At 50.2% G+C, this 26,782-nt stretch overlaps 1 protein-coding gene across 7 annotated transcripts in view; it reads left to right on the top strand.

The window, feature by feature from the left end:
* Positions 1-26,782, top strand: part of TNRC6C (trinucleotide repeat containing adaptor 6C) — a 95,797-nt gene that overhangs the window by 26,079 nt on the left and 42,936 nt on the right. For 5 of the 7 annotated variants that reach the window (XM_032870498.1, XM_032870502.1, XM_032870501.1 and 2 more), the window contains exon 4: positions 14,230-16,830. In XM_032870498.1, the coding sequence (XP_032726389.1) occupies positions 14,448-16,830 (2,383 nt within the window). In that variant the 5' untranslated portion in view covers positions 14,230-14,447. Of the gene's footprint in view, positions 1-1,509; positions 1,597-14,229; positions 16,831-25,873; positions 25,895-26,782 lie in introns of those variants that run through there. The other 2 variants (XM_032870504.1, XM_032870505.1) reach the window with 2 other exon arrangements.

Below are 26,782 nucleotides of genomic sequence, written 5' to 3'. Positions count from 1 at the left end.
GCAGCTCCGATTTGTTGCAGGTGGGGAGGTAACCAGTGCGGCCGCTGGGGAGGGCAGTGGGTAGGATTTATAAAAAATTTTAGGTGGTCCTATCTCCTGGCCCAGCTATTCTTTTTATTTTGTTTATTTATTTTGAAGTAGGCTCCATACCTGGTATGGAGCCCCACGCAGGGCTTGAACTCACAACCCTAAGATCAAAACCTGAGCTGAGATCAAGAGTCAGGGGGTTGACCGGCTGAGTCACCCGGCGCCCCTCCTGACCCAGCTGTTCTAGCTGGGAATACTTCTCTTTCCCCACCCACACCCGTTGCTCAGCGTATCGCCTGCTCGTGGCATGAACTGGCGGTGGGTGAGTTGAGAATGTCAAGTGTCTGCTGTTGTCTCTCTGGAACAGTTACAAACGTAGGAACGTTACTAACCTCGCAGTGACTGACATCGTGCTTTGCCGTACGGAGCTGGAGCAGGATCTGTGGTCGGGAACCGGTGGAACTCGTGCTGGGTCTCAGGTCTTCCATCACCGGCAGTGATGACATTCTCACGAGTTGTCGGGGGTGGGGGGTGCTCCTGCAGAATGAGGCGGAGAGGATAGGGTTCCGCCCAGTCCCAGTCCAGATTCCCTATTTATTTGTCCTGAAGTAAAACCCTGGCCTTCTAAAAAAAAAAAAAAATGCAGGGGAAAATGGATTTTTTAATTCATGTATGAATTTGGAAGGGAGCTCATTTAGCCAACTGGCAGACACTTAGAGCTGGTAAGATAAGTGGTGGTGTATCGATGCAGTGTCACACAACTCAGGTTCCAGAAAAATGTCATTTTGTTCTGTGGTTTTCTAGGCAGACTATGTTCTTGCAAGTCTGCTGCTTAGCTCTAGCTCCAAACACTTGAGAGCTTTTATCTTCAAAAAAAAAAAAAAAAAACCAGACCAAACCTCTTTTTCCTTGTGCTGAAGGCAGAACAATGTATTGTTTTGGTGGCGGCTTCGAACATTTATAAACAGAGGCTTTGATGCACATGCAGTAGCGTGGTGTTTGCTGCTTAGATCTTTTTTAGATAGAGGCAGGAAAGTAATTAAGAAGTTGGACACTTGCCAGTTTACATATGGGGCTCGTTTAGCCAGTGTTGGTATGCCAAATGTTGCAGGGCTGTTTAGGAAAAGCGAGAAGGAAGGAGGAACGCGCAACAAAGGCGGAGTGTGGAAGAGCAGCCACTCTCTGCCTGCGGCCCGGGCACTGCGTTATTCTTCCGGCTGACTTTCAGGACAGCAGAAGAGGGGCCCTGGCGCTCCCTGTAGCTGGTCCTGTGCACGAACGTTGGTGACAGTCGAAAGAATTTAAAGAGGAAGGAAGATCGGTTTAGTGTCAGCTGCAATTAGATAATCAGAGCTTCCAGATCCCCTCTGTGGACGCCTCCCCCTCGCTGAAGGGGATGAATCGGATACGTCCCGGAGCGGAAAGGGCACGGCTGGCCCCTGCCCCGCGGGCGCCCGCAGGTTGCCGGGCCCCCGGGCGGCGCGGGAGTCAGCTGGCGGCGCCCCAGCGGGAGGCTCCTGCGGCGCGCGGCCGACATGGTGGAGCTGCGCGTCCCGGCCGGCTCGCCAGGTAGCGTCTTCCGGGGCCTCGGGCGGCCCCTGCCCGCAGGTACCCCACCCCCGGCGGCTAGAGCAGGAGAGGGAGCGCGGCGGCCGCGGCGGAGGCGGGGACTGGGGCTCTGCGCCCCCGGGCCCCTGGCCGTGGCTCCGCCTGGATAAAATGGCGTCTTGGAAAGGAGCGGCCGGCCGGCGCGGTGGGCCCCTCCGTCGCCGCTGCGGCGACCATGACCGCGACCGGGATGGTGACCGCCGCTCCCCCTCGCTTCGCGAGCTCCCGGCGCGCCCTCCCCAAGCGCCAGGCAGCGCCTTCTGCCCCTCGGTTCTGGGGCAGTGCTGATGGGCTCGCAACCTGGAGGAAGCAAGCTCGTCCCCTGCTGCTTGGCAGAGAGCACAGGCCCGAATTCGGAGTTGTGCGCACGCTCTGAGTACTTTTCCAGCAAACCTTTACTCCGGCCTGTGTTTCATAGTTCCTTGGGTTTGTGGAGGTTGACAGATGAAATGTTTAGTCGGCCCCGCCTTGCAGTTCTGAATTCAAAGCGCTTTCTCCGGGAGGTTCTCGCGCACGCGGGATGCAGTGGAAGGGGAGGCATCTTGCTTCTCAGAGGCTGAAAACAGTTGTTAACATTTATCCTGCTTCTTGAAAGAAGTGGCAGGGAACTTGTGTTATCGGCTAACGTTAGGAGACGCATCTCAACTAGGGGAAAGCACTTGGAACCACTTTGTATAATGTATGCTTTGCTGTTTGGTCATTTCAGCCCAGGGCCGGTGGGTGCAAAGAATGCGCTCTGTGCTCCGGTTGCGGTGGGTGCTAATTCAGCATCCTGCACAGTTCCGAGTAAGCCCTGTCCACACGTCCCTGTCCGACGAATTTGATACCTCGTTAAAATTTTGCCTACTCCAGCTTCTGGGAGCTCTTTGTTAAATACTTTTCCTTGAAAATTTTATCTTTATATGGTAACATTTTGGAACTTAAAAAAAAAAAGCTTTTCTCTTTAAATCATGCTATTGTGTAATTTTTTTTAAATTAATCACTTAAGACAGTTATGTTACTTAGATTTTTATAGAGATACCTGTTTTTAGAATGTGTAGCCATTTAAGTAGCAGAAGAAAAGAGAATTTAACATAATACACAAACCTCATTACTTTTTTCTTTTTAAGGCTTTTTTTGGGGGGGGAATTATTTTGGTAGTAGAATGGCGGAGCGGAAAGAACACTAGACACAGCTTTCAGTCCGGTCCTTACTGCTTATTAGTTATTAACACCTTTTCTGAGTTTGACGTCTCTGAGCCTCTGTTTCCCCATCTGTAAAATGGACATAATTTTGTTAGGGTTCAGTTGATGCATTGTGGTGGAGATACTTCAGGATTTCAAAGTGTTGTGTCACGCCTGATAGATAGGACAGCCCCTTTTTGTAAACTCTCCCGGACTTGTCGCGTATTACGGGTATGGATTTTAGCCTTTCAGAGCTCCTGGGTTGTGCAGGAGAATCTAGAGCAGTTGTATGAGAATCCAGTCTTGGTTTATTTCAGAGTTTTCATTCATTTCGGAGTGCTTGCTCCTGCAAATAAGTCATTTCACAAAAATTTTCCCCCATGGTTCTCTTTTAGACTAGGACTAACACAGGGACTGGTGAAATGATAACACAATCAAGACACTTTGGTCAATGCGAAGTGTGTTCTTCAAATAGTGTCAAAGTCATAACGTTCTCTTAGGAAGAATGCAGTGCCTTAAACATAAAAACAATAATGATCTTTTAAATTGTCATTTTTGGAATAAATTCTCCTATCAGAATATGTTGTGATGGTGATAGATGGTGCAGTGATGAAGGTGGCGGTGGTGACGGTGCGCTGGTGCTGGAGGTGGTGGTGCTGGTGATGAGGGTGGTGGTGACGGTGGTGAGGAGGGGGAGGTGGAGAGAGACATTTAGGGTTCCCTGGAACAGAGCTGCTCAAACCGTGCCCCTCAGAGACCCACAGAAGACTTGAAAGGAGTCTGAGTGGGGAGGAGACAGTGGGGAGCGGATGCAGCCCCGATTTTCCACAGCGGCTCTGGGGTTAACACCCCTGTGTGTTGGCGGCATCAGCTCTGCTGTCCGAGTTTCCTTGCTTGTACGGTGTCTGCCATGGCGCTAAGACGACTGTGCTGAGCGGCACTTCCAAACCCACTGGAGCTCGATTTTGAAAGCCATAGCCATTGCATTAAAATCCTAACTTTCTGCTTTAGCTTTTGAGAGCTTTCGAGGTTTCAAATACATTTTTATGTTCAAACTATTATTTTTTAAAGATTTTACTGATGTATGTATTTAAGAGAGAGAGAGAGAGGACACAAGCAGGGGCAGGCGGATAGGGAGGGAGAGGCAGGCTTCCTGCTGAGCAGGGAGCCAGAGGACACAGGCTCAGTCCTAGGACCCTGATCAGGACCTGAGCCAAAGGCAGACGCTTAACCGACTGAGGCCCCCAGGTGCCCCTCAGACTATTAACATTTTTAAATGTTAGAGTGATAGGACACGACTGTTTCTCACTGTTAAACTTCTTGAGCAGGAAAAACAAACGACAAAACAAGATACAAGTGAAAGAAGGGGACTAAGGAAAAACTGAGGCATGGAGCGGAGCCTGCCTGGGTCACGCCTGTCTCGACCGTGGCCTGGGGTTCTCTTTGCAAAGAGCGTGCCTGGGGCACTGAGAACTTACTGGGAGGGCCCCAAATCAGAAGTACAGCACCACGCGCTGAAGAAGCTTTACTGTTCATCCATAGCTTTTTGGTTTCTATGTATCTGAGCGGAGCCCACAGGAGTACTTTGAGTACTGGAGGTCCCAGAGTTTAATCATGTGAAAACCATCATAGTAACTGTCTCTCTCACTTTTTTCCTTACCTACTGTTTCATTATAACTGAAAACATTTAAATAGAAAACTAGTTTTAGTAGCTTCCAGATAAGTAATAAACCATTGATAAAAGAGCAGCAAATTACCCGGTTAGTCATTTTCAGCCCTTCTGAAGAGTTCCATGTCTGAGGATCTCCAGTCTTTGTGGTCTGGAGGACAAAAGCCCTTGTTTCAAAGTGGACACAGGCATTTCCATGCAGCGGTGAGTACCAAGCTTCTTGGGAGCCCCCGGTAGCGGCGTCACCTCCCCTTTGTCGCTGCCTTGCCAGGGCACAGGGCCGCGTGCCGTTCAGCAGAACACCTTTACTGAGACATTTCTTCATCTGTTTTCATCTCTCCCGTCCTTTTGCTCTTCTCCCCTAGTTTTCTTGCTCCCTTTTGCCCCTCCCTACTGTTCATCCCTCGTTCTAGAACATTCACCTCACCTCTGAGTTCTGAGCACTTGTCTCCTGGCCCTCACCACTTGCAGACATGTTCTTGATTTTGAGGAAAAGGGTACTGCTCAGTGACGGTGTCCAGATTTCTCAGCGCCTGTTAGATACCTCTCCCACTTGACTGGGGTGTCGCGGAGGGTGACAGGCCTCGAGAGGAGACCGGAGTGGCATTAAGGGCCTTTTAAGGATCTAGATAAAGCACCTGCAGTGCTGGGCTAGTCCACACAGAGATCGGAGGGGACGGGCACACCCTGTGCTCATGAGCTGAAACCCTCACATCTGAGCGTCTGGCTCATTTCTCCCAGGACCTTGGAGCAGATCTGCTTGGGTGTCATACAACCACCCAGACTCACATGGCCCTGTGTGTGCACCCATCATCTCCTCTCCCCAGCCCTCCCTTCCAGAACTACTGTTACTCCAGTACTCCCGAGCTCAGTGGTTGGAACGACCATCCACTCAGGGCCCAAACCCCAGATCTGGGCATCACTCTTGAATCCTCCCCACCTGCTCCGCACATGTCCCATCTTTCACCAGGTCCTGTGAATTCTGCCACATGAATATCACGCCATCTCCCCATCTCCCACAGCAGGGCCTTCGGATTACATTATCTTTGCCATCTTAGCCTCAACTATGGCCACCAAAGTGGGGACTAGAGAAAAATTAGCATTTATATTTATTTTTCAATATAAAAAGTAAGGAAGGAATTCTGACATTCTAATATTCTGCAGCCTGATGTGTGTATCTTCTGCTGGTCCCCCAGTTCTGGGTCCCAGGTGTCATACACAGGCGTGCTGTGGTCTCCTGCGGTGTGTAGGGGGGTGGTCTCATGGCAGGAAGGACTGTCTGAGGGATGCGCTCATTCCTTCTTCCATGTGTGTTCCGTGCCAGGGACCGCTCGTGTGGGCTCAGTTGTGTTTTCAAAGGCCTGTTGGCCTTAGCAGTGCTGGTGTCTGGGCAGTAGGGACTAAATGGGCTGTCTCCTGGCAAAGTAATTGGCTTTCTGTCAGAGGTAACTCTGTTATCAGGACGCCTGGCGGCTCCATCAGTGAAGCCTCTGCCTTCTGCTCAGTCATGATCCCAGGATGCTGGATCGAGTCCCACATCAGGCTCCCCGAGAGCCTGCTTCTCCCTCTGCCTCCCGCTTCTCCTGCTCTGCTCTCCTTGAGCTCCTGCGCTCGCTCTCTCTGACAAACAAATAAATAAAATCTTTAAAAAAAAAAAAAAAAAAAAAGATAACTCCGGTATCTCTGGCTGGGTGTTCCAAACTTGCTAATGTATAGAAAATGAGAACTTTTATTTTTAACAAAAAATACAGGAGGGATGCTTTACTAATCTTTGCCGTATGTGATCTGGGCTTCCTGTTGCTCATCCTGCATGGGTCTCGTCCCACAAGTGTGCTCGTTTGCTTGTTTGTTTTGTTGGGGCGGCATTTGAAAGTAAATTGCAGATACCATAACCCTTAATATACACCTGTATACAAAGATGTACAGTTGTAGTATGGTTATATAAGAGACAAATTAGGAAATTTAACTTTGGTATAATCCTATTATCTAATATTAAATGTAATACATTTAAATTTCACCAGTTGACCCAAATAATGCACTTGATAGCAGTTGAATTGTCTCTATATTTATTTTATTTTTTTTTTAAAGATTTTTTTATTTACTTATTTGACAGGCAGAGATCACAAGTAGGCAGAGAGGCAGGCAGAGAGAGAGGAGGAAGCAGGCTCCCTGCTGAGCGGAGCCCAATGCGGGGCTTGATCCCAGGACCCTGAGACCATGACCTGAGCCAAAGGCAGAGGCTTAACCCACTGAGCCACCCAGGTGCCCCTCTCTCTCTATTTTTTTTTTTTTAAGATTTTATTTATTTATTTGAGAGAGAGAGAGAGAGTATGATTAGGGGGAGGGTCAGAGAGAGAAGCAGACTCCCTGCCAAGCAGGGAGCCCGATGCGGGACTCGATTCCGGGACTCCAGGGTCATGACCCAAGCTGAAGGCAGTCGCTTAACCAACTGAGCCACCCAGGCGCCCTCTATATTTAAAGTTTTATTTGTTTAGTAATCGCTGCGCCCAGCATGGGGCTCAGGGTCACACCCCCAAGATGAGGAGTCGCAGGCTCTTCCAGCCAAGCCGGCCAGGCGCCCCCGTCTGTGCCTGCTGACCCCACCTCCACACTCGGAAAGGAAAATGATAGGGTGCACTACCTTGGAATTGTTTCTGGCAGTGACCAGTAGCTCAATGTGCTGTATAGTCCCTGGCTTTGTCATTTTTTTTTCATTCTTAATTTTCAGAGAAATAACTGAAACATGCCCGGGGAAAGAGGGCTTTTAAATGGTAGAATAAACACAAGAATACCTTCTGTTTGCTTTTTTTTACGTTTTAAGCACTTCCTGTTTCCGCACATTGCCCCTGAATTAATATTTGGGGACCTATTTTATTTTGATGTTAAAGAACCACAGAAGTAAGAAACAGAAGAACAACTGACCTAGGGAAAGGAGGAGGAAGGCGTAGCGGTGCCCAGTGATGGCAGGACAGACGTTAAATGTCAGCAGCAGATGACACTGTCGTGTGGACAGGAGGTCGCCAGGAGCCCGCAGCTTCTCCAGGACCCCGGGAGAGACCACGCAGGTGGAGCAGGCGAGCACACGACTGACTGCACAGCGGTTAGCTTTGTTTTAAGTAAAATGTCATTGCTCTGGATCGACCCCTCTGGTTCTAGAACTTACCTTCGAAGGAAACTGTAGATTTGTAGTGTCATTTACCACTTCGACCGAATGTAGACTGTATCTAAACTTGATTTCACCGGCGATGGTACGTCAGTTGCTCCGCTAAAAACTGGAGGGAAAAAACGGTCATCCCTTACCTTGTCCTAGTTTATAGCCAGGAGGGAGAGGCGGACTGTCACACGGATGGAGAGCGCACACCAGGATGTGTGTCCTGGGGGAAGAAGGAGCTTGTCTGTCCTGTTCGACACCGTGTCCCCAGCACGGAGCCCGCAGGCAGGAGGCACCCCGTGATAGCTGCCATCTAAATCCGGGCTTGGCAAGCCGTGGCCCACAAGCCGGATCCAGCCTGCCGCCTGCTTTTGTGAATAAAGTCGGGCTGGGACACAGCCGTACTCGTTCATTGACAACGTATTCTCTGTGGTGGCGCTTGCCCCGCAGTGATGGGATTGACTAGTAGTTTCTGAGACCATCTGGCCCGCAGAGCCTAAAATATTTACTATCTGGCCCTTTACAAAAAGTGTCTGCCAACCCCTGGTCTAAATGAAATAAAAGGAGAGACAGACTGTTAGGATGAACGTGTGCGGGGTTCCCAGCACGGGGCGGCGGGGGGAGGTAGCTGCTCAGATGAAGTGTCCGCCACATTGCGACAACAGAGTAGCCGTCTCGTCCAGGTCCGGGACGCCGCTGCCGAGCCCTGTGGCCGGGGGAGCCCCGCGCAGACGGCGCCTTGAGGAGCTGGCCTGAGTGCCGAGAGAGGGGAAGAATGATGGGAAGTGAGGTCCCCAGAGAGAATCAAGCCTAGGGGCTGCTTATAGGAGCCAAGAAACCCAAGAGGTGTTCAGGCACCGTGATCTGCCGTGTCCGGCTGTGCGCTCAGAAGGCGCACCTGCAGCGTGCCCTGGAGGGGAGCAGGGGCGGGGATGAGGATGATGCTGGGAGCTGCTCTTAACAGTCCAGTCAGGATATGGGGGAGCTGCAGTGGGGGGAGCTCCAGTGCGGGGAGCTTTTGTTTCTCTCTCCCTCTCTTTAAGATTTATTCATTGCAAGTAATTTCTGCACCCACCATGGGGCTTAGACTCCCAACCCTGAGATCAAGAGTCACGTATTCTTCCGACCGAGCCAGCCAGGTGCCCCTCTGTTTCTCATTTTTAAATGGAAGATTCTGGAGCCATTCAGTATTAAACTCACAGGCATGACTCGATCTTGCCCTTGTGTTGTTTCAGATAGTGAGCACGTCTGTAGAAGTGACTGTCCTTCGTGCCCATACTGCCGCGTTGGTGCTAGTCCTGCCCCGCTCTTTGGAGTTCTTCAAACCCTGGGAGGAGTGGGTGCCAGCGGGAGCCTTCTCACCGCGGTGATCGCTTCTTGAGAGGACAGACGTGTTTGTTAGAGACGGTCCATGCTGCACTGGCCCCTCTTGTGTCCTGGCTACAACTTGGCATTGTTACTGGTTTTTATCCTAATGATTGGGTTTTTTGGGAAATTTGAGATTTTTTAGTTTATGTAAATGAAAACGTTATCTATATCACGTGATTACTTCCTTAATTCCAGTGTTAGCCTTTGGTCCTTGGCCCTTCACTGCTCTTACAAAGATCTCAAGGGAAAGAACGGTCTGTGAAAGTGCAGAATTCTGGTTTGATCGGCACTAGCTTCTTCCTATCCTGTAGAGAAGTTCATAAATCGCTTTTTCTTACAGATTGTTATATAGTTCTGAATGTAAAGATCTAGAGTTATTTATTTTTCTCAGAAGCAGCAACATTACCCTATAATTTATCATCTTGCAGTGTCTAAAATTAAGTGTTTTGGGGGAGCACCTAAGTGGCTCAGTAAGCTAAGTGTCCAACTCTTGGTTTGGGCTCAGGTTATGATCTCAGGGTCCTGGGACTGAGCCCTAAGCATCAGGCTTTGTGCTCCATGGGGAATCTGGTTGAGATTTTCTTTCTCTCCATCTGCCCCTCCCTCCCAATAAATAAATAAATAAATCTTTTTTTTTTTTTTTAAGTTTTGAAAAAAATTAAATGTTTTGGCCATTTGTATTCCTATTTCTTATTTACAGTTTCAGATTTTGATTATAAATATTTATAGAAAAGTCCAAAACAAAATCATCTGAGTAGCAGGATGGCATATGTTAGAAATGTTCTACAATATTTATTGAAAACTCACTGCGTTTTTTGGTTATTTCCAGACAGTGTAGTTCTTTGTCTTTGACTCTGTTCATTTCAACAGTATAAATTTAACAGTTTGATTATTAAAGTATCTTTGCTTTACATGTGAAAAGAAGCTCAACATTACTAATTATTAAGCAGATGCAAATCCAAGTCTCAGCGCGGTGCCGCTTCCCAGCCGTTCAGGCGGCTGCTGTTCCCACAGAAGGTAACAGGTCTGGTCGAGGGTGTGGAGCAACGGTGGCGGGGAGCCTGCTTCCCCCCTCCCTCTGCCTGCTGCTTTGCCTACCTGTGATCTCGCTCTCTGTCAAATAAATAAATAAAATCTTTAAAAAGATCAAAAAGGGGTTGTGGAGCAAATGGAGCCCTTGTGTCCTGCTGGTAGGAATCCTTACTGAGCCGCAGCTATGGTGGGAAACAGTATGGCAGTTGCTCAAAAGATTAAACCTAGATTTACCGTATGATCCGGCCGTGCCACTCCTGGGGATGCACCCAGAAGAACTGCAAGCAGAGACTGGAACGGATACTTGCATACGGCTGTCTATGGCAGCGCCATTCACAACAGCCGAAAGATGGAAGCAGCCCGCGGTGTCCATGGAGGAGGGGCGGGTGAACACGGCGCGGTGTATTCATGCAGTAGAATGTTGCTCAGCCTGAAAAAGGAGGAAGGGGGTTCTGACACCTGCTGCAATGTGGATGGACCTTGAGAACATGATGCTGAGAGAAGTAAGCCAGACGGAAAAGGACAAATAATGGACGTTTCTGTTTATAAGAAGAGTACGTGGAATAGTCAGGGTCACAGGGTCACCAGAGCCTGGGGGAGGGGCGGGAGGCGAGAGGACATCTTGTGTGATAGGTTACGCCTTCAGGTTGGGGTGATGGATATAGCGCTGATGCTTGTACAGCGTGAATGTACTTAAACCCACTGAATCGTGTGTCACAAAGGGCTAAGATGGGAAATGTGTATTTTACCAAAATAAAAATAAATCTTTGCTCTGATACTGAGGTTGAGACTGAACGTGCCAGCTTTGTGGCTCAGTACTTTCGTGTGTGAGTCTCCTGTCACCATGGAGGGTACGGCCGCTCTAGACATCACCTGGTCTGCAGCTGAAACCTTAGGGCTTATGTAGTCCGTCCCCATCTCTGTGGAGCGGAGAAGGGACGAGGCCTTGTTCGGATAGCGAGCGCCTTTAGCTGGCACTCAGCTTGGGTTCCATATGCGTATATTCTTTGGTTGGTCCAGGAAGCCCATGCTGGCTGGCTGCCGTGCAGCGGACACGATGGCCGCAGAGCTGTGCTCCAGGGCTCCCTTCAGAATCCCACTGCACCCGGTGGCCAGACTGGGCTTTCATCCCACCGCGTCTCCTTGCACGCGTGAAGTTTGCACGCATTTCTGACCGTGCAGGTTTGACCGCTTCTCTTCGATACATCCCTGTGGCGAGGAGCACTGGTGCTTTGCTTGGGTCCCTTTTGGGATTCCATTTATGTCACTTCCTTTGATACCACAATGAAGCATTTAACTTTTTTCAATTTTTGGATACATTTTTAAAATAGAAGAAAGTATGCAAAAACTAATGTAACTGAATCCACGGTACACGTGTAATAGTCTTTTGTCGAGTTTGCTTCAGCTCTCTTAGAAATGATACAGATGTTCCTCACTCACATTTTCGTCTCCCCTGAAAGGAATCCCAGGCCTCATGTTTCAGTGTGAGTGACGTCTCGCGGTGTTCAAGTGCGTTTCCCAATTACTGATGAGATCGGTTATTATTTCGTGTGTTAGCGGCCGTCAAGGGCCTCTTCTCTGGATTGCCTCTTTCTGTTGTTTTCCTGCCTTTGTTGGGTTTTGGTCTTGTTCTTATTGAATTGTAGGGATTCTTTTTTTTTTTTTTTTAAGATTTTATTTATTTATTTGACACACAGAGATCACAAGTAGGCAGAGAGGCAGGCAGGGAGAGAGAGAAGGAAGCAGGCGCTCCAAGAAGCAGAGAGCCTGATGTGGGGCTCGATCCCAGGACCCTGGGATCATGACCTGAGCCGAAGGCGGAGGCTTTAACCCACTGAGCCACCCGGGTGCCCTGAATTGTAGGGATTCTTCATTCTTTATTCTGTTCTCTCTTCTTCCTGTCTGTGGCTTGTTTTCGGGTTTTTTTGTTTGTTTGTTTGTTTAAGCTTCCTTTATATGATATCTGCTGTCATATGGTTGTTTTTAGATGAACAGGGTCAAATTTATCAACTCCTTAGGAAGATAAGTGTCCCACGTCATAGAGATGGCCTCCTGTATTTCCTTATTGAGCTTTAGGAAGTCTTGCTTTTGTAACTAGGTCTTTAATCCATCTAGAGCTGATTTTTCTATATGATTGGAGGCAGGGATCTTATTTTTTCCATATGGCTAGCCACATGTCCCAACAGCATTTATTAGCTGGTCGGTCCTTTCTCCACTGGCTTGTGATGCTGTCCTTCATATCCAAGCACGCAAATATATATTTCAAACCTGGTGCATAACTGAGTATGAGTCCAGCAGATTGCGGGCTGAGCAGCAGACAAAAGGCATTCCACACAAACCCTCTAGACCATTAAGAGAGCTGATTCTTTTGTATTGTGACCTATTGTGGAATAGAAAAAATAATAATACGTATTCGGAAGGTACACCAGGAATGCATTGGTAAGCCAGGTTAGTGACCTCCTGCTGTCTCAGTGTGGGTTGCAGTGAGTACTGTCCTAGGCCTGTCCAGTGTGTCCAGTCCCCAAGGGAAGTAAGACTGTTGGGAGAGTGAACTCTGGGAGATTTGCTGGTAATAATCCATAATCTCTGGTTTTTTAACTTGGTATTATTTTCTGCCTTAAATGGTGAGTGGCACATTTACCTCTTTGAATTTATTATTACAAAAGCTAGTTTTAGTAGCACATGCAAAACTAGTGAGATCATGACCTGGCTGAGCCACCCAGGCACCCCTCCTCTGCACATTTTTAATCAGATTATTTGGGTTTCTTGGTGTTGAGTTGTACTGGTTCTGCATATATTTTGAATATTAACCCCTTGTCAGCTATGTCATTTGCAAATACTTTCTCTCATTTGGTAGCTTGCCTTTTTGTCTTATTGATGGTTTCCTTTGCTGCACACCTAGAGCAAAATTCTGAATTCATTACATCCCTTTTAAATCAAACAACAAAACCATTTTTTTTTTTTTAAGGTTGAAGTTGTCGCTAGGATGTTCTTTGTAGCAATAGTGATCATTCTTTACACACTTCTGCTGTTTCTTTTTTAGCTCCAGTAAACTTTAAAAGAGGTTTTCTGTTGGAAACCCAGTTTTACTTCCCAGGAGTAAAATTTTTCTTATTAAAAATGTGAGGAAAACATAATGAAGAAAAGGTTCTAAAAGAGAAGAAATATTTTATTACAGTTATCTGTACATCGTACTGTTTGAAGGAACCATCAAGGATTTCTAAGCTGTGTGAATTTGTTGTATGCGTAGGTTAAATCAATTTTTTAATGTTTTATTTAGTTTGGATCCATACTTTAGATAGAGTCTGCTGGAAACTCATTGGACCATAAGTTGGATTGCTTGTTAGAAATAGTCAAATAACTAGAAATCCTAGGAAATAAAATGCAGATGGCAAATACTGGATTCTTTAAAAGGATCATAAGGGTGAAATGAAATGAATGCTAGAACGAAAGATAGCGCATCACATCATTCTGGGGTCTCCAGTGCAAAGACTGTGGATCGAGGAGATGGAGAGCAAGGGGAGAAGGTCCTCAGAAAGTTCTTATTTGTGTTTAATAATGGCAAACCGTGATTGCTGGTGATGACAGAGAAGTAATAGAAATGTAATGAACTATTTGAACCCTCCGTACTCTCAATAACGTAAGATAGCATTTTCTAATGCCTCTTCTCTCCCTCTGGCCCTCATCCCCAAAATACTGCTTCTGTTACATGGTTCTGCACTGTGTTTACCGTTGTTTTCTACTGAGTGAGCTGTGTAGCCTCTGTACTGTGCCGTAGCTCCAGTTGGAGTTCTGGAAGAGAACTACGGACTGTATTTAAGAAGCCCGGTGCACGTGGTGTCCCCGCAGTCCGGGTCTGTTCAGGTGCGGCTCGGCCACATCAGTGTCCTACCTGGCCATCTTGCCACACGCCTTCCTCTCCTGCAGATGGCTTTCAGGGACGCTCATGTGCTCACGTGCACCATGAGTCTCCTCAGGAGGGATAATGGTATGGGGTAGTGGTAAGGATGAATACCGTTTTAGAAACACAATCTCTTTTTTAAACGGAACTTACTATGAGGGCAGGTAACTTTTTTCCTGAGTCATTTTTTCACATTTGTCATTCAGCGTTGAACCTGGAAATAAGGAGCTTCCCCCAAAGACTAATTCACAGTGGATTCATTGACAAGTGGGAGAAAGATCTAATTCTGAATGTGTTTCGTGTTTTTCAGATCTCAGTCACGGCGGATTGGCAGATCACTATGAAAGTTCCCACTGGGGACAGCAGCCCACGTACAGAGGTGAAGCCAGCAGCAGCTGGGATAAAGTGATAATAGACAGGACTGACAAGGAGGCGTGGCCTTCCATCACAGGAGCAGAGACTGAATCTGCCTCAGAATGTACTACAGACACTGACTCTGCCTCCAACTGTGGCTCAGAGAACAGTAGCATGGCTACGGGGAGTGCCCAGGGCACCTTCACTGGACATACCAAGAAGACAAATGGCAATAATGGCACCAACGGTGCACTCGTCCAAAGCCCTTCTAATCAGAGTGCCCTTGGAGCAGGGGGCGCCAACGGTAATGGAAATGGAGCCAGAGTGTGGGGCGTAGCCACAGGCTCCAGCTCCGGCCCAGCTCACTGCTCTCTCAGCGGTGGGGATGGAAAAATGGACAACATGATCGGAGATGGGAGAAGTCAGAATTGCTGGGGTGCTTCCAACTCCAACGCAGGCATTAATCTTAACCTTAACCCTAATGCCAACCCAGCTGCCTGGCCTGTACTTGGACATGAAGGAACTGTGGCAACAGGCAACCCTTCCAGTATTTGCAGTCCGGTCAGTGCCATAGGTCAAAATACGGGCAACCAGAACGGGAACCCAACAGGCACTTTAGGTGCTTGGGGAAACTTGCTGCCGCCAGAGAGCACAGAACCACAAACGTCCACTTCTCAGAATGTGTCTTTCAGCGTACAACCTCAGAACCTTAACCCTGATGGACCAAATAACACTAACCCCATGAACTCTTCACCAAACCCTGTCAATGCAATGCAGACAAACGGACTGCCAAACTGGGGCATGGCTGTTGGTGTGGGGGCCATCGTCCCGCCCCACCTGCACGGCCTTCCGGGTGCTAACGGACCATCAGTTTCTCAAGGCAGCGGGAGCGGTGGTGAAGGAATCAGCAGTTCGGTGTGGGGACTGTCCCCAGGTAACCCTGCCCCAGGAAGTAGCAATTCTGGGTTCGGTCAGGGGAATGGAGACACTGTGAACTCAGCATTGAGTGCTAAACAAAATGGATCCAGCAGTGCTGTGCAGAAGGAAGGAAGCGGAGGAAGCGCCTGGGACTCCGGCCCTCCGGCCGGTCCTGGGCTCCTCGCCTGGGGACGGGGCAGTGGCAACAACAGCGGCGTTAGTCATATCCATCCGGGGGCTTGGGGCCACCCCAGCCGGAGCACCTCTAACGGTGTGAATGGGGAATGGGGCAAGCCCCCAAACCAGCATTCCAACAGCGACGTCAACGGGAAAGGGTCAGCAGGGTGGGACAGTCCGAGCGTTAGCAGCCAGAATCCTGCCATGCAGCCTGGCGGTGAGCACATGAACTCTTGGGCCAAAGCTGCGTCTTCTGGAACGACAGCCAGTGAAGGAAGTAGCGACGGCTCTGGCAGTCACAATGAAGGAAGCTCTGGGAGGGAAGGAGCGGAAGGCCGAAGGCGAGATAAAGGGATGATAGACCAAGGGCACATCCAATTGCCAAGGAACGATCTTGACCCAAGAGTTCTGTCTAATACTGGTTGGGGACAGACTCCAGTAAAGCAAAACACTGCCTGGGAATTTGAAGAGTCCCCTAGGTCTGAGAGAAAAAATGACAACGGGACAGAGGCCTGGGGCTGTGCCGCTACTCAGCCTTCAAACTCAGGGGGGAAGAGTGACGGGTCCGTGGTGAGCAGTACAAATACCTCTTCAGTGTCCGGGTGGGCCGGCGCGCCGCCGGCTGCTGGGCCGGCAAGCACAGGCTGGGGAGACGGCAGCAGCAGAGCGCCAAGTGGCCCGGGGGTTTGGGGGGACTCGATAAGCTCTGCTGCCGTCAGTAATGCTGCTGCCGCCGCCAAGGGTGGCCATGCTTGGAGCGGGACCGCAAATCCGGAGGACAAGGCGCCCACCTGGGGGGAGCCTCAGAAACCCAAATCTCAGAACTGGGGAGACGGACAAAAATCTAATCCGGCCTGGAGTGCGGGCGGGGGAGACTGGGCCGATTCGTCTTCTGTCCTCGGACACTTGGGGGACGGGAAGAAAAATGGCTCTAGCTGGGATGCTGACAGTAACCGGTCAGGGTCTGGCTGGAACGATGCTCCCAGGTCTGGGCCCAGTGGCTGGGGTAATGGCACAAACACAAAGGGGAACCCAGGGACAAACTGGGGGGAGTCTTTAAAACCTGGCCCGCAGCAGAACTGGGCGGGCAAACCCCAAGACAACAATGTGAGTAACTGGGGAGGAGCCGCTTCCGTGAAACAGACTGGAACCGGGTGGATCGGGGGGCCGGTCCCTGTCACACAGAAGGACGGCAGTGAGGCCACAGGCTGGGAGGAACCTTCTCCGCCATCCATTCGGCGCAAGATGGAAATTGATGACGGTACCTCAGCTTGGGGTGACCCGAGCAACTACAACAACAAAACTGTAAACATGTGGGATAGAAACAACCCAGGCCTGCAGAGCAGTGCCACGGCCGCCGCCGCAGCCACCGCCACCGCGAGCAGCAGCGCGGACGCGGCCGAGACGCCACCGCCACACCCGGCCGGCGCCCAGCTCAGCCGGTCTCCGCTGCTCGGCCCAGGTACGGGGACACTTAGGGAACTTCCGGGGTTAAAAAGATCATTGGCTCTCATTACACGCATACACACGCTTCAGTGGGGTTTTCGCACAGCGAAAGACACTAATTTCCGTGCCTTCACCTTGTGCTGTGTTCAAATGTTACCCCAAGAGAGTAAAGACAGGAGGATTCTCTGATAGCTTTCTACCCAGAAGGGGAGGATTTTCGGTACTTTCAGTGTTGAGGGAGGGTAGAGAAGGACGGATCCTCTTCAGGAAAGATTGGCGACCATTGGGTTAGCCGGTGTTTCCTTAACAAAAGTCTTTGTTTCCTTCTGGGCTGAGCCGGTGGTCCTCACGCCTGGGTCGGTGAGAAGTGCTAGGGAGCTTAGGGGCTGGGGAGCCGATTGCCAGGACTTGTGGTGTCACTGGCCTGCGGGGCGGCCCGTGTGCGGGTGGCTTCAGAGCTCCCTGGGCCTTCCTGACGTGTGGCTGGTGCTGAAACGGAACCGTTCGTGTAGTGAGAGTGGCATTACACAATATGAGTCGTGCTGTGAGTCCAGCTGGAAGAAAGATCCTAAAATTAGACTAAAACTTGGGTCTTGAGTTCCCGCTTCGTGCAAGGCCCTCTGCTGGACGCTGTGGCGGAAAAGAGTCTTCCCAGGCCAGACCAGAATCTTCCCGCGGGGCTCATGAGTGGTGACAAAATACATGGGCAGCGCTCCCCAGCTGGGCTGTGCCGCAGGAGCTGACAGCAGCCCCACTTTCTGCCTGGGAATCGGCTCCTGACACGGCGGTCTCGCTGTGCTCTCGGCGAGAAGTGGGCTCACTGAACCACGGGGCACCGGGTGCAGAAGGACCAGAAGGAGAATCCAGTCCAAGTGAGGGCCTCACACTTAGGCCTTTCTCCCCCGTCTCCCTTTCCCCACACAGCTAGAGGCTGCTGCGTCAAGGCCCAGCCCAGTGCCAGGGAGGCCGCCTCCTGCCCAGCGCCCTTCTTTCCCGGGCACTCCGGCTGTCGTGTCTTTTTAGACTGACCATCAGCCTCCTTCCGGTGTCTGTAGTTGCTTGTGTAGTGTTGTCCTCTGGGACCCTATGAAGCAAGGCTAAGCTGCTTGTCCCATATTGCAGAATTTCGGACAGTGGCACGTAGTCGTCATGTCCCACTCTCCAGAAAATACTCCTGGCTCCTTGCCGCTGTTCCTCATTGTCCCGGTTTTAAGTCCTTCTTGTTGTCCTCTGGAAGAGCCGTGGCTTGTGAGGGTCTTTGTGCCCAGAACTGACATCACTGGTTTACGAGTATGGTTTTAAGAAGTGCAGAAGTAGTCGAGGCTGTAAGTTCCTTCTCTCCTAAACTCCTACTCGTGGCAATGAATTCTGAGTTTCCCTTAGCCCTTCTGAGCCACATCTCACTATTTGTCCTAAACTCAGTCTAGAATCTGAAGTTTTTCTTTTCGTTAAGACAACTCTGAAGCCCTTCCTCGCTCAGGACTATTTGTGTGCACTTGGTCACTTGGTGTCCCAAGTGTAGAACTTGGACCCTGGCAAAGTTTTGCATTCCAGTCCCCCAGCCTGTTGAAATCTGTCTGTACCCTGATCTGTAATCGGCATATAAGCTATTCCTTCGGTTTTCCTACCATCCCTAAATTATTATAAACATGCCGTAAAGACAGGACTAAGGATAGAGTCCTTTCTGCAAGGTCACTCAGTCACCTCATGTATGGAACGGAATTTGCATCCAAAATCCGACCTACAAGGGAGTCTGGCAAGCGATGTGTTTTAGCTATGGGCCTCGGTAATATGGGAAGGCTCTTAGAAGGCCGTAGAACAGATGCTGAGTGCTCGTTGCCTCTGTCATGGGCTGAGATGTGGGTTAAAATCATTATTCTGACCATTGAACATCATTCGTACAGGTATGAATAAAGAACGATTGGTGCACCCCCACCGCCAGAGCTCAGTCGGAAGCCCAGTTGAGGCTGGTTACTTCCATTCTCCTGGCTCCTACCTCCCAGCCTCCTCAGTCCCAGGATTTCTGATCACCCAGCAGAGCCCCGTAGTCAGTAAGGTTTAGTAAGGAGCTACAGGGCTCTTGTACCCATCTGTATTAATGCTTCTAGAACTGGTACCTTCATCCTTTTATTAGGCATACACTCATTTGAAATAAGTCATTGAACGCTACTGTGTGCCAGGAATAGGACACAGAGGCTCAGGATAGAATAATGTAGAGGACAGGAGCTCTGCCCTCTTTAAACCTCCATGTGGACAGAAAGGCAAGTACCTGGACAAAAAGTCCAGAGGGAAAAGTGGTTGGGGTAAGTGTTAGGGTGACAGGAAGGCCTTGCAGAGAGAAGCTGGAAATTGGGCAAGGCCTTTTAGGCCTTTGAAAGAGCTGGATTGTATTCAGAGGAGAGAGGCCGGTGAGTTTCCGTGATTTGGTTCACAAAATTTGTTTTTTAAGATTGATTTCTTTGAGAGAGAGAGAGAGAGAGCATGCACGAGCAGTGGGGAGAGAGGCAAGAGGGGAGGGAAAGACTGTCTAAGCAGACTCTGCATGGAGCCTGACACAGGGCTTGATCCCATGACCCTGAGATCACGACCTGAGCTGAAACCAAGAGTCGGACACCTTACCGCCTGAGCCACCCAGGCGCCCCCAGTGAGGGGTTTCAACAAATCTGTTGCTCAGACTGACTTGTAGAATCATTCCAACCGTAAAATTAAGAATGGGTCAGTGGGAAGCAAAGCTGGGAGGCTTTGCTCAGCCATGCTCAGCCAGTGGCTTGATGGTGATGGTGGCCCTGGATTGGGACAGTGGCAGGCCCTGGAGACAGAGGTAGACAGACAGAGGAGACAGAGCTGCTACAGATGGAGCAGAAAGGCTTGGAAAGGGTGTGGAAGCAAAGAAGGAGAGTGAGCAGAGAGGGTTCAGAGCTGGGGAGAGTGGTCCCTTGAACATGTCACTCACTCCTGCAGGAGCGCAGCACGGGGCACCTGTCCCTTGGTGGTGAAACAGAGGTGGCGATAGAGGCCAGCCCCAGCCAGAGCTTGGGCTGGAGGTGCAGCTGTGGGAGAGCAGCGGGGAGTAGAGGCAAGATCAGGAGTAGAGACTTCATTTAAGACAGTCGAGTTCAGAGCCTGTTTAAAGACTGCTGGAGGGGCACCTGGGGGGCTCAGTCAGTTGAGAATCTGACACTTGGTTTCAGCTCAGGCCATGATCTCAGGGTCACGAGATCGAGCCCCACATTGGGCTCCCTGCTTAGTGTGAGGTCTCCTTGGGATTCTTTCTGCCCTCCCCCCACTTCCATCCGTGGGTGCTGCTTCTCTCTCTCTCTCTCTCTCTCTCTCTCTCTCTCAAATAAAATCTTTTTTTTTTTTAATGCTAGAAAGGAGCCAGTAGAGAGGGAGAATTATGCAGAGGGAGGGGATCCCTACTTCTAGCCGAGAGGAGTGCTTCCCCTAATTTGTACAGGAGGCCGGGGTGTCTGTGGCCAGAGGGTGACAGGGTATCTGTAGCCCAGGGTGCTGGGCTTCTTTTTCTCCGAGTGTCAGGGATACCAGTCTTGAGTACAGAAGGGGCGGGCAGGAGCAGTGGTGCGAGCAGAGGTGAAGTTTGCATTAGCCACGTACGAAAGGGAGCAGAGGGCTTACCACGGCTCCCCGGAAGGGCTGCTGGAGACTGTCCAGGATCCAGACGTCCCAGTTGCGCAGGAGATGAACATTCATTTATCCAGCATGTGGTCAGTAGGACCCACTATATGCCAGGCAGCTCTCTGGTTTGGAGGACAGCAGGGGACAGAGGAGGCAGAACCCCTGTTCTGGTGGGGGGTGCGATCCAGCAAGGGGGGCCTGGGCTTCGTGGGTTATGAGGCACGTAGCGGTGTGGCGGTGAGGGTGCTGCAGGGAGGGGAGCCGGGCAGGGTCCTCCAGCGCAGAGGTGCTCCTGTTCCGTCTTCCCTGCGCACCCTGAGCAGCCAGAGCAAAAGGAGGGCTGTCCCCACTCTTGAGTTCGGTTCAAACACCACGGCTCTCCGGAGCCTCCCCTGGTCTGCCCGCTGGACGTGACCGCTCCAGCCTCCTTAGATGCCTGCAGTTGGTTCACTTTTACCTCTCCGAGCCACCATGTTGGGAATCCTTTCTGGAGCGCAAGACTATTGTAGCTGTCCGTACGCTTCTCTGTCCCTAAACCAAAGGTCAGGTGCAGTCCGTGGACTGCACCACATCCCACAAATGGGCCTTATTGGCCCATTTTGTTCATGTGAATCAGCATTTTTAATGAAAATGTTTTCTAAAAATTTCAGATTCCTGGCTTCTTTTGGAAACCAGGAAGGCCTGACTCATTGGATTCGGACGGCCGCGGTCAGCCGAGTGGCTGACTTTAAACAAGGCCTGTGCTTTCTAGTTTGCCACACTGCCCACCGCCGCCCGGGGCAGCCCACCCCGAGGCTTGAGCAGAGCCACGGGTCATCGGGCTTGGGTTCCTGTTCTTTTCGAGTGGGCCTGGGTGCGCTACGTGGCTGGCTCCCCAGGGACTGGAATTTGCAACTCCTGTTTTTCTTACTAAGACATGACTAACACTTCTAAGCACTTGAACGTTTTATAGCGTGCTTGAGGGAATGGGGGGAAGCGAGAAGGAAAAAAAGGTAATTCATGCCATAAACGAAGGGATATGGACACTGAGACGTGGTAACGTAGAACTCAGTGGTTTGATTAGCATTGCGGTAAAGGTATACACACAGCACTGAGGAGAATCGATGGTTACCAGTAGCCTTCATGTCCCTCCTCCCCAAGACCGTCTTCCGGAAATCCTCATGCCCAGGGCAGTTCGTCCCAGGTCACAGTTTGAGCCCGTGGTGCTGCGCACAGTCTTCTGGAAAAGTTCCAGCCGAAACATGCCCTTGTTCACTGTGGGCCCAGTGACGAATGTGGCCTGGCAGTGCTTGGTGACCACACGCCTGTATCTTCACACGTCCTCTCGTGTCATCCTTACGCCCCTCGGCCTCCGCCTGCAGAGCTTGAGTGGCTCACGGAGGGTGTACACGTGGTGAGGTCCCAGATGTGTGACACACACCTTGCCTGCTACCATCCTGCCATCGTGCAGCTGTAACACCCCGCAGAGACGGGAGCCACGTCGCCGTAGTGATTTTTTCCCCTCTCTGATATGCTCCTCTTAGAATCCACTCTTCCTGGCTTTTAGTGGACAAAGAATGTGAGCTTTACCCTGGATAAAGGCGTTCTTGTTCAGTTGGATGGGCCCAAGTCATTCCCTTTTATGTGAAAAAATTTATAGATGATTTTTTTTAATAACAAACTGCACATCTTATCACTGAGTGGGAAAGAAGGGAAACGTGGTCCATCGAACCATGGTGTCTGTTTGTCTTCTTTGCCGCCGCACCAGCCCTGGGGCCTTATGCATGCAGTAGTGTGTAAGCTGCTGGGACCTCGGTTTTACTACCTAACAGACAAAAAGTGAGACAGATGTTTTCCATGGAGCTGGCCCGCGTGCAGTCTGCTGAGCTGAGTGTATGGCGCCGTGACGATGGGGTCGCCACCCCTTGGCTTCACCGGGGCCCCAAGCAGCCATGCTGAAGTGTGCTTCCTGCCCCACATCCCCTGCAGTGTTCACGTCCCAGGTATGGGGCCGGCACCATGTGCAGTGAGAACAGAGCTCCTCGCCCTCGGGGGTCACGGGTGATAGAAGCCTGGCACTTTGCAGCCCGGCAGACCGAGCCGTTCTTTGAGCTGATAGAAGAAGCGGTTACGCCATCACACCAGCTCCCTCTTAGCAATGGTGGCGCGCTTGTTCCTTTTGGTCCCCTCCATCAGCAGTGAAAACGTCAGCTCGTGGTCCTCCTTGTGGGCGTGGGGACATCTGGGCAGCCGGGATCACTGATGGCAGCAGCAGTCACAGCACCCGCCAGGCCGTGTGTTAGCTCATTGTGGCTTGAAGACGCGCTGACTGGTTTCCATCAGTCTGCTGGGTTTCTGCACCCCCCGCAGAGCCACGCACCCAACTCGTTGATGACGTTCCTGTTCTTCATGGAGTTGTTCCATCCCAGGAATTCTGCGACCGTGCTGTTGGCCTGGCTGGCATCACCCAAATTTGCACCTTCGTCAGAGTTCAGGCGTTCAGTTGTCGCTCATCACCACTGGTCTGCGGGGCACCCGGGGGGTTCAGCTGGCGAAGCGTCCAACTCTTGTTCGCGGCAAGGGTCTTGATCTCAGGGTCGTGAGTTCAGGCCCCGCTTTGGGCTCCATGCTGGGCGTGGAACCTACTTCAAACAGACGAAAAACAGAACTCAGTATTGATCTCTGTCTTACAAAATGTTTCCTCACTTAACGTTTGCGTGTGTGTGTCTGGTTTTAGAGATGTGAATGCAACAGGACAGTCATTTTGTCCCATTCTTGTTACGTTGGTATCGGTTCATTTTCTGATAAGCCTGAGGAAAACTGGTAGTAATTTAGGAAATACAGTGTAGTTTCATAAGCTGGAGTATTTGGATCTTCCTCAGACCAGGAGAAGCAGATAGAACGCAGTAATCTGGAGAAATGTTCCCGTGCCTGGCTTTCGGTCCGAGATGGTGAGCTGCCTGAGAGGGACTCGTGAGGCTGTTATTAACATGGCGTGTCGGGTTGGGTATGACGGGACCACACAGTACCTGCTCCTTGACGTTGCCCCGGGGACCGTGGGAATGTGGGCTGGACGCACAGGACCCGCTGACTTGTGCCCTGATGTGCAAGGAGCCGGCAAGCCTTGGAGAACCAGTGTGTGACTCTGATGGATACTGGAGGTGTGGCATGAAGTGAGCGTCGCATTTACTTCTGTTTCTAAGGGGATAAACGTGGATCCTAAAAATACTAACCAGCCTGCTGAGCACACTTAGAAATAAATATCCTGACATTTAAAAATCAGTTTGCAGACACAGGAGAACACTAAACATGAAATAATACAACTTCTTTTTTTTTTTTTCCCTAAGATTTTATTTATTTATTTGACAGACAGAGATCACAAGCAGGCAGAGAGGCAGGCAGAGAGAGAGAAGGAAGCAGGCTCCTCGCTGAGCAGAGAGCCTGATGCAGGGCTCGATCCAGGACCCTGGGATCATGATCTGAGCCGAAGGCAGAGGCTTTAACCCACGGAGCCACCCAGGTGCCCCGAAATAATACAACTTCTGATGAGAAACAGATCCTCCCTGTAGGCTCTGAACCTAACAGTGAGATTGAGAGAGAAGCACACGGTGACCTCTGTCGGGCTCCTCTGGGACTGTGAGATAGATACTTGGAATGCAGCCGAGGGGTCAGAGAGTGGAGATCAGTACCCGTACGGTTAGTTCGGAGTCATGTAGGAGCCCATTATAGACGAGATCTGAGCTCGACCAGCAGCGTGGTGCGGTCATAAAAATAAAATCCTGCCTGGGGTCCCGTCTTCCAGCAGTGACCAAGAGGGAGAGCGTCCCTGCAGTAGGCCGGTCAGGTATAGCTGGGACTGCACTGCGGACATCGACCTTACTCTGGACTATTGTCTCACCCATTTTACTACATCTTCTCCCCAGCTTCTCAAGCAGGTCCCACCTCCACTGGGCATGGCAGTGGGGCAGAGCTGCTCACCGTGGTTGCCCCGTGCAGGTTAGCAGAGAGGACAGCCGGAGGCAGACTCACTCTGCTTTTGGGTACTGAGTCCACGGATGCTGTGTTTGCTTCATCACTTAGTTTTCTGGCACAGGTGTTACAACCAGAGGCAGAGATTGTGTGAGTTAATGACGGAAGAGGCGTATCACTCATCTGATAACTAAGAAGTTGGGTTTAGGAACCCTCTACGTAGGGATAAAACACGTCTGTTGTTTCTCCAAGTCTCCTTAAGAGCAGATCAAGAAACTGTCCTTCCTGCAAGACGTGGTGTCCCAGCAGCCTCCCGCTCCCGCATCATTCTTTGGTACCAAGCGATACGAGAAAATGGAGCCCCCTGCACACAGTGAACCTGCACGATGCCAGGAGCCCAGCTCTTCTCACACCACGACGTCGGAAACATATCTCCCAGGCCTCCCAGCCAGAGCAGCACAGTGCCCCAGAGGGGTCCTCTGAGCAGCCTGCTCTTTGTGGATACGGGATTTGGGGCAGGAGGGCGGGGTTTGGCTAGAGTGTTTTTACTTTCCTGTGTGTTGGGGGACTTGGTAGCTGGAGCAGGAGTGGAAAGAGAAACAGGGCGCCGTCCGTGTCCTGCTGGAGAGCTGGGAGGAGACGGTTGTCTGCGCATGTCCTGCGGATACACACGGAGGATTTTGCTATAGGCAAAACCTTCAGTTAAAAATAAATAAGACCATTAAAAATACAGTTTGGCTCCCCCATTTATCAGTAAAAAAGAGTACATTTAAAATCTGTATTAGTGCACTCAAACAAAAACTAAAAAAACATTCTAATACAGACCCTCTGATGAGCCCGTAAGACAGGCAGAAGCACCTCTTCTGAGCAGTCGCCATGTGGCTCGAGGCCACAGGGCCCGCTTTTGAAAAAGGACCTCGTCTTTGACCCTCTTGTAGCATCCCCGGAGTTTGGGAGAGAAGCTTCTAATCAGTGCTCATGAAATGAGGCATTCTGAGAAGTAGGATGCTTGGCCGTCTGAGAAGAAGGAAGCGTCACCAGATAATGCCTCTTGGTTTCAAATATGAAAAGGTAATTACTGCTGCAGCTCCGGTTCTGCTCTGTTCTCCTGGAAGCCGGTCCCAGCCCAGCATGGTAATAGGTGCGCCTTAGGCGTAAAGGCCCCTGGTGTGGACAGAATCCCATCCCATTACTAGTTAAGTCTGTGTAAAGTGCCAGGCACACAGCAGGCACTCAGACCTTGTCAGTGCCGTGTCGGGCTTTTCTCTTTGCACACCCAGTTACAGTTGGCCGCTGTCTGACCACACCTCCCTTCCCAGCGAGGACTGCCTGTCCCACTTCGGCTGACACGCTGGCTGGATACGGTGCAGGTAGCATCCATGGGACAAACTAGAGCTGACGTCTACTTCGCAAAAGAAGGAACTCCATCCGCTGACTTGGCCGTCTGGAGTGTCTAGGCTGGGGATCGTTGGTCAGGTGGAACCTCTTGCCGTCAGGTGTGTTTCCCGGCGCTAGAACCGCTTTGTGTCCGTTTTTGCGCTGATCTTCGGGGTGCCCACGGCATAGGTACTTTGTGTTCTCCATTCTGATGGATAAAGTGTGTTTAAAATTGAACGAAAGGTACACATTCTAGTGACATTTCATTGTTACTGTTATTTTAGTCCTAACACTATGTTTGTTTGGTTGGAGAAGGGAGGCAAGAATTCCTGGAACCCGGGCCACAGAAACATGTTGTCAAAAGCAATAGCATTGGAAGGGCCATTTAAAAAATGTTAATATCGCTGTTTTAAATGCAAGATAGAATTTTTTTCTGCCCTGTGAAGCCTATCTTCAAAAGAACCTCTTTGAAATTAACAAAACGCTTACGAAAATTCATACCAGCAATAAACATTAAATGATGGTGATTATTTTGATCGTATGTACTTACAATTATTTTCTATCTACTGGAAGTATTCGCTTTGAATCAAAATTAGCTGTTATGCCTCAAGGTTGTAGCATCTCTTCTAGGGCCTTTCGAGGATCCTGCGGTTGCTCATTCTGATGTGTGTGTATGTTTGGCGTTATCGGTAAATTATATTCTTGCCAGAGATCCACTTAAAATGGAAGTGTTGTCGGGGAGATAGTCTTTGAGACTAGTCCACTGTCTTCCTGGTGTTGGCATCACTGAAACTCCTTTCTTGTTTGACCACCAAATAACAAAACAAACAACCAAGGAAATAACGTTCTCTTCCTTTGGGGGTGAGCAGTTACTCTTCCGTCTGTAAGAGATTGAAACATGCAGCTTGCGGGTCATCTGCCTCGTGTATAGACATACTGTAGACATTTGCGTTGCTTTAATAGGAATTGAAAACTCTTACATTATAAATGACATTTAGATGTTATAA

This window comes from Lontra canadensis, unplaced genomic scaffold, assembly GCF_010015895.1.
Source record: "Lontra canadensis isolate GAN:19392208 unplaced genomic scaffold, GSC_riverotter_1.0 scaffold41, whole genome shotgun sequence".
NCBI lineage: Eukaryota > Metazoa > Chordata > Mammalia > Carnivora > Mustelidae > Lontra > Lontra canadensis.
This window is presented reverse-complemented; position numbering and strand designations above follow the sequence as displayed.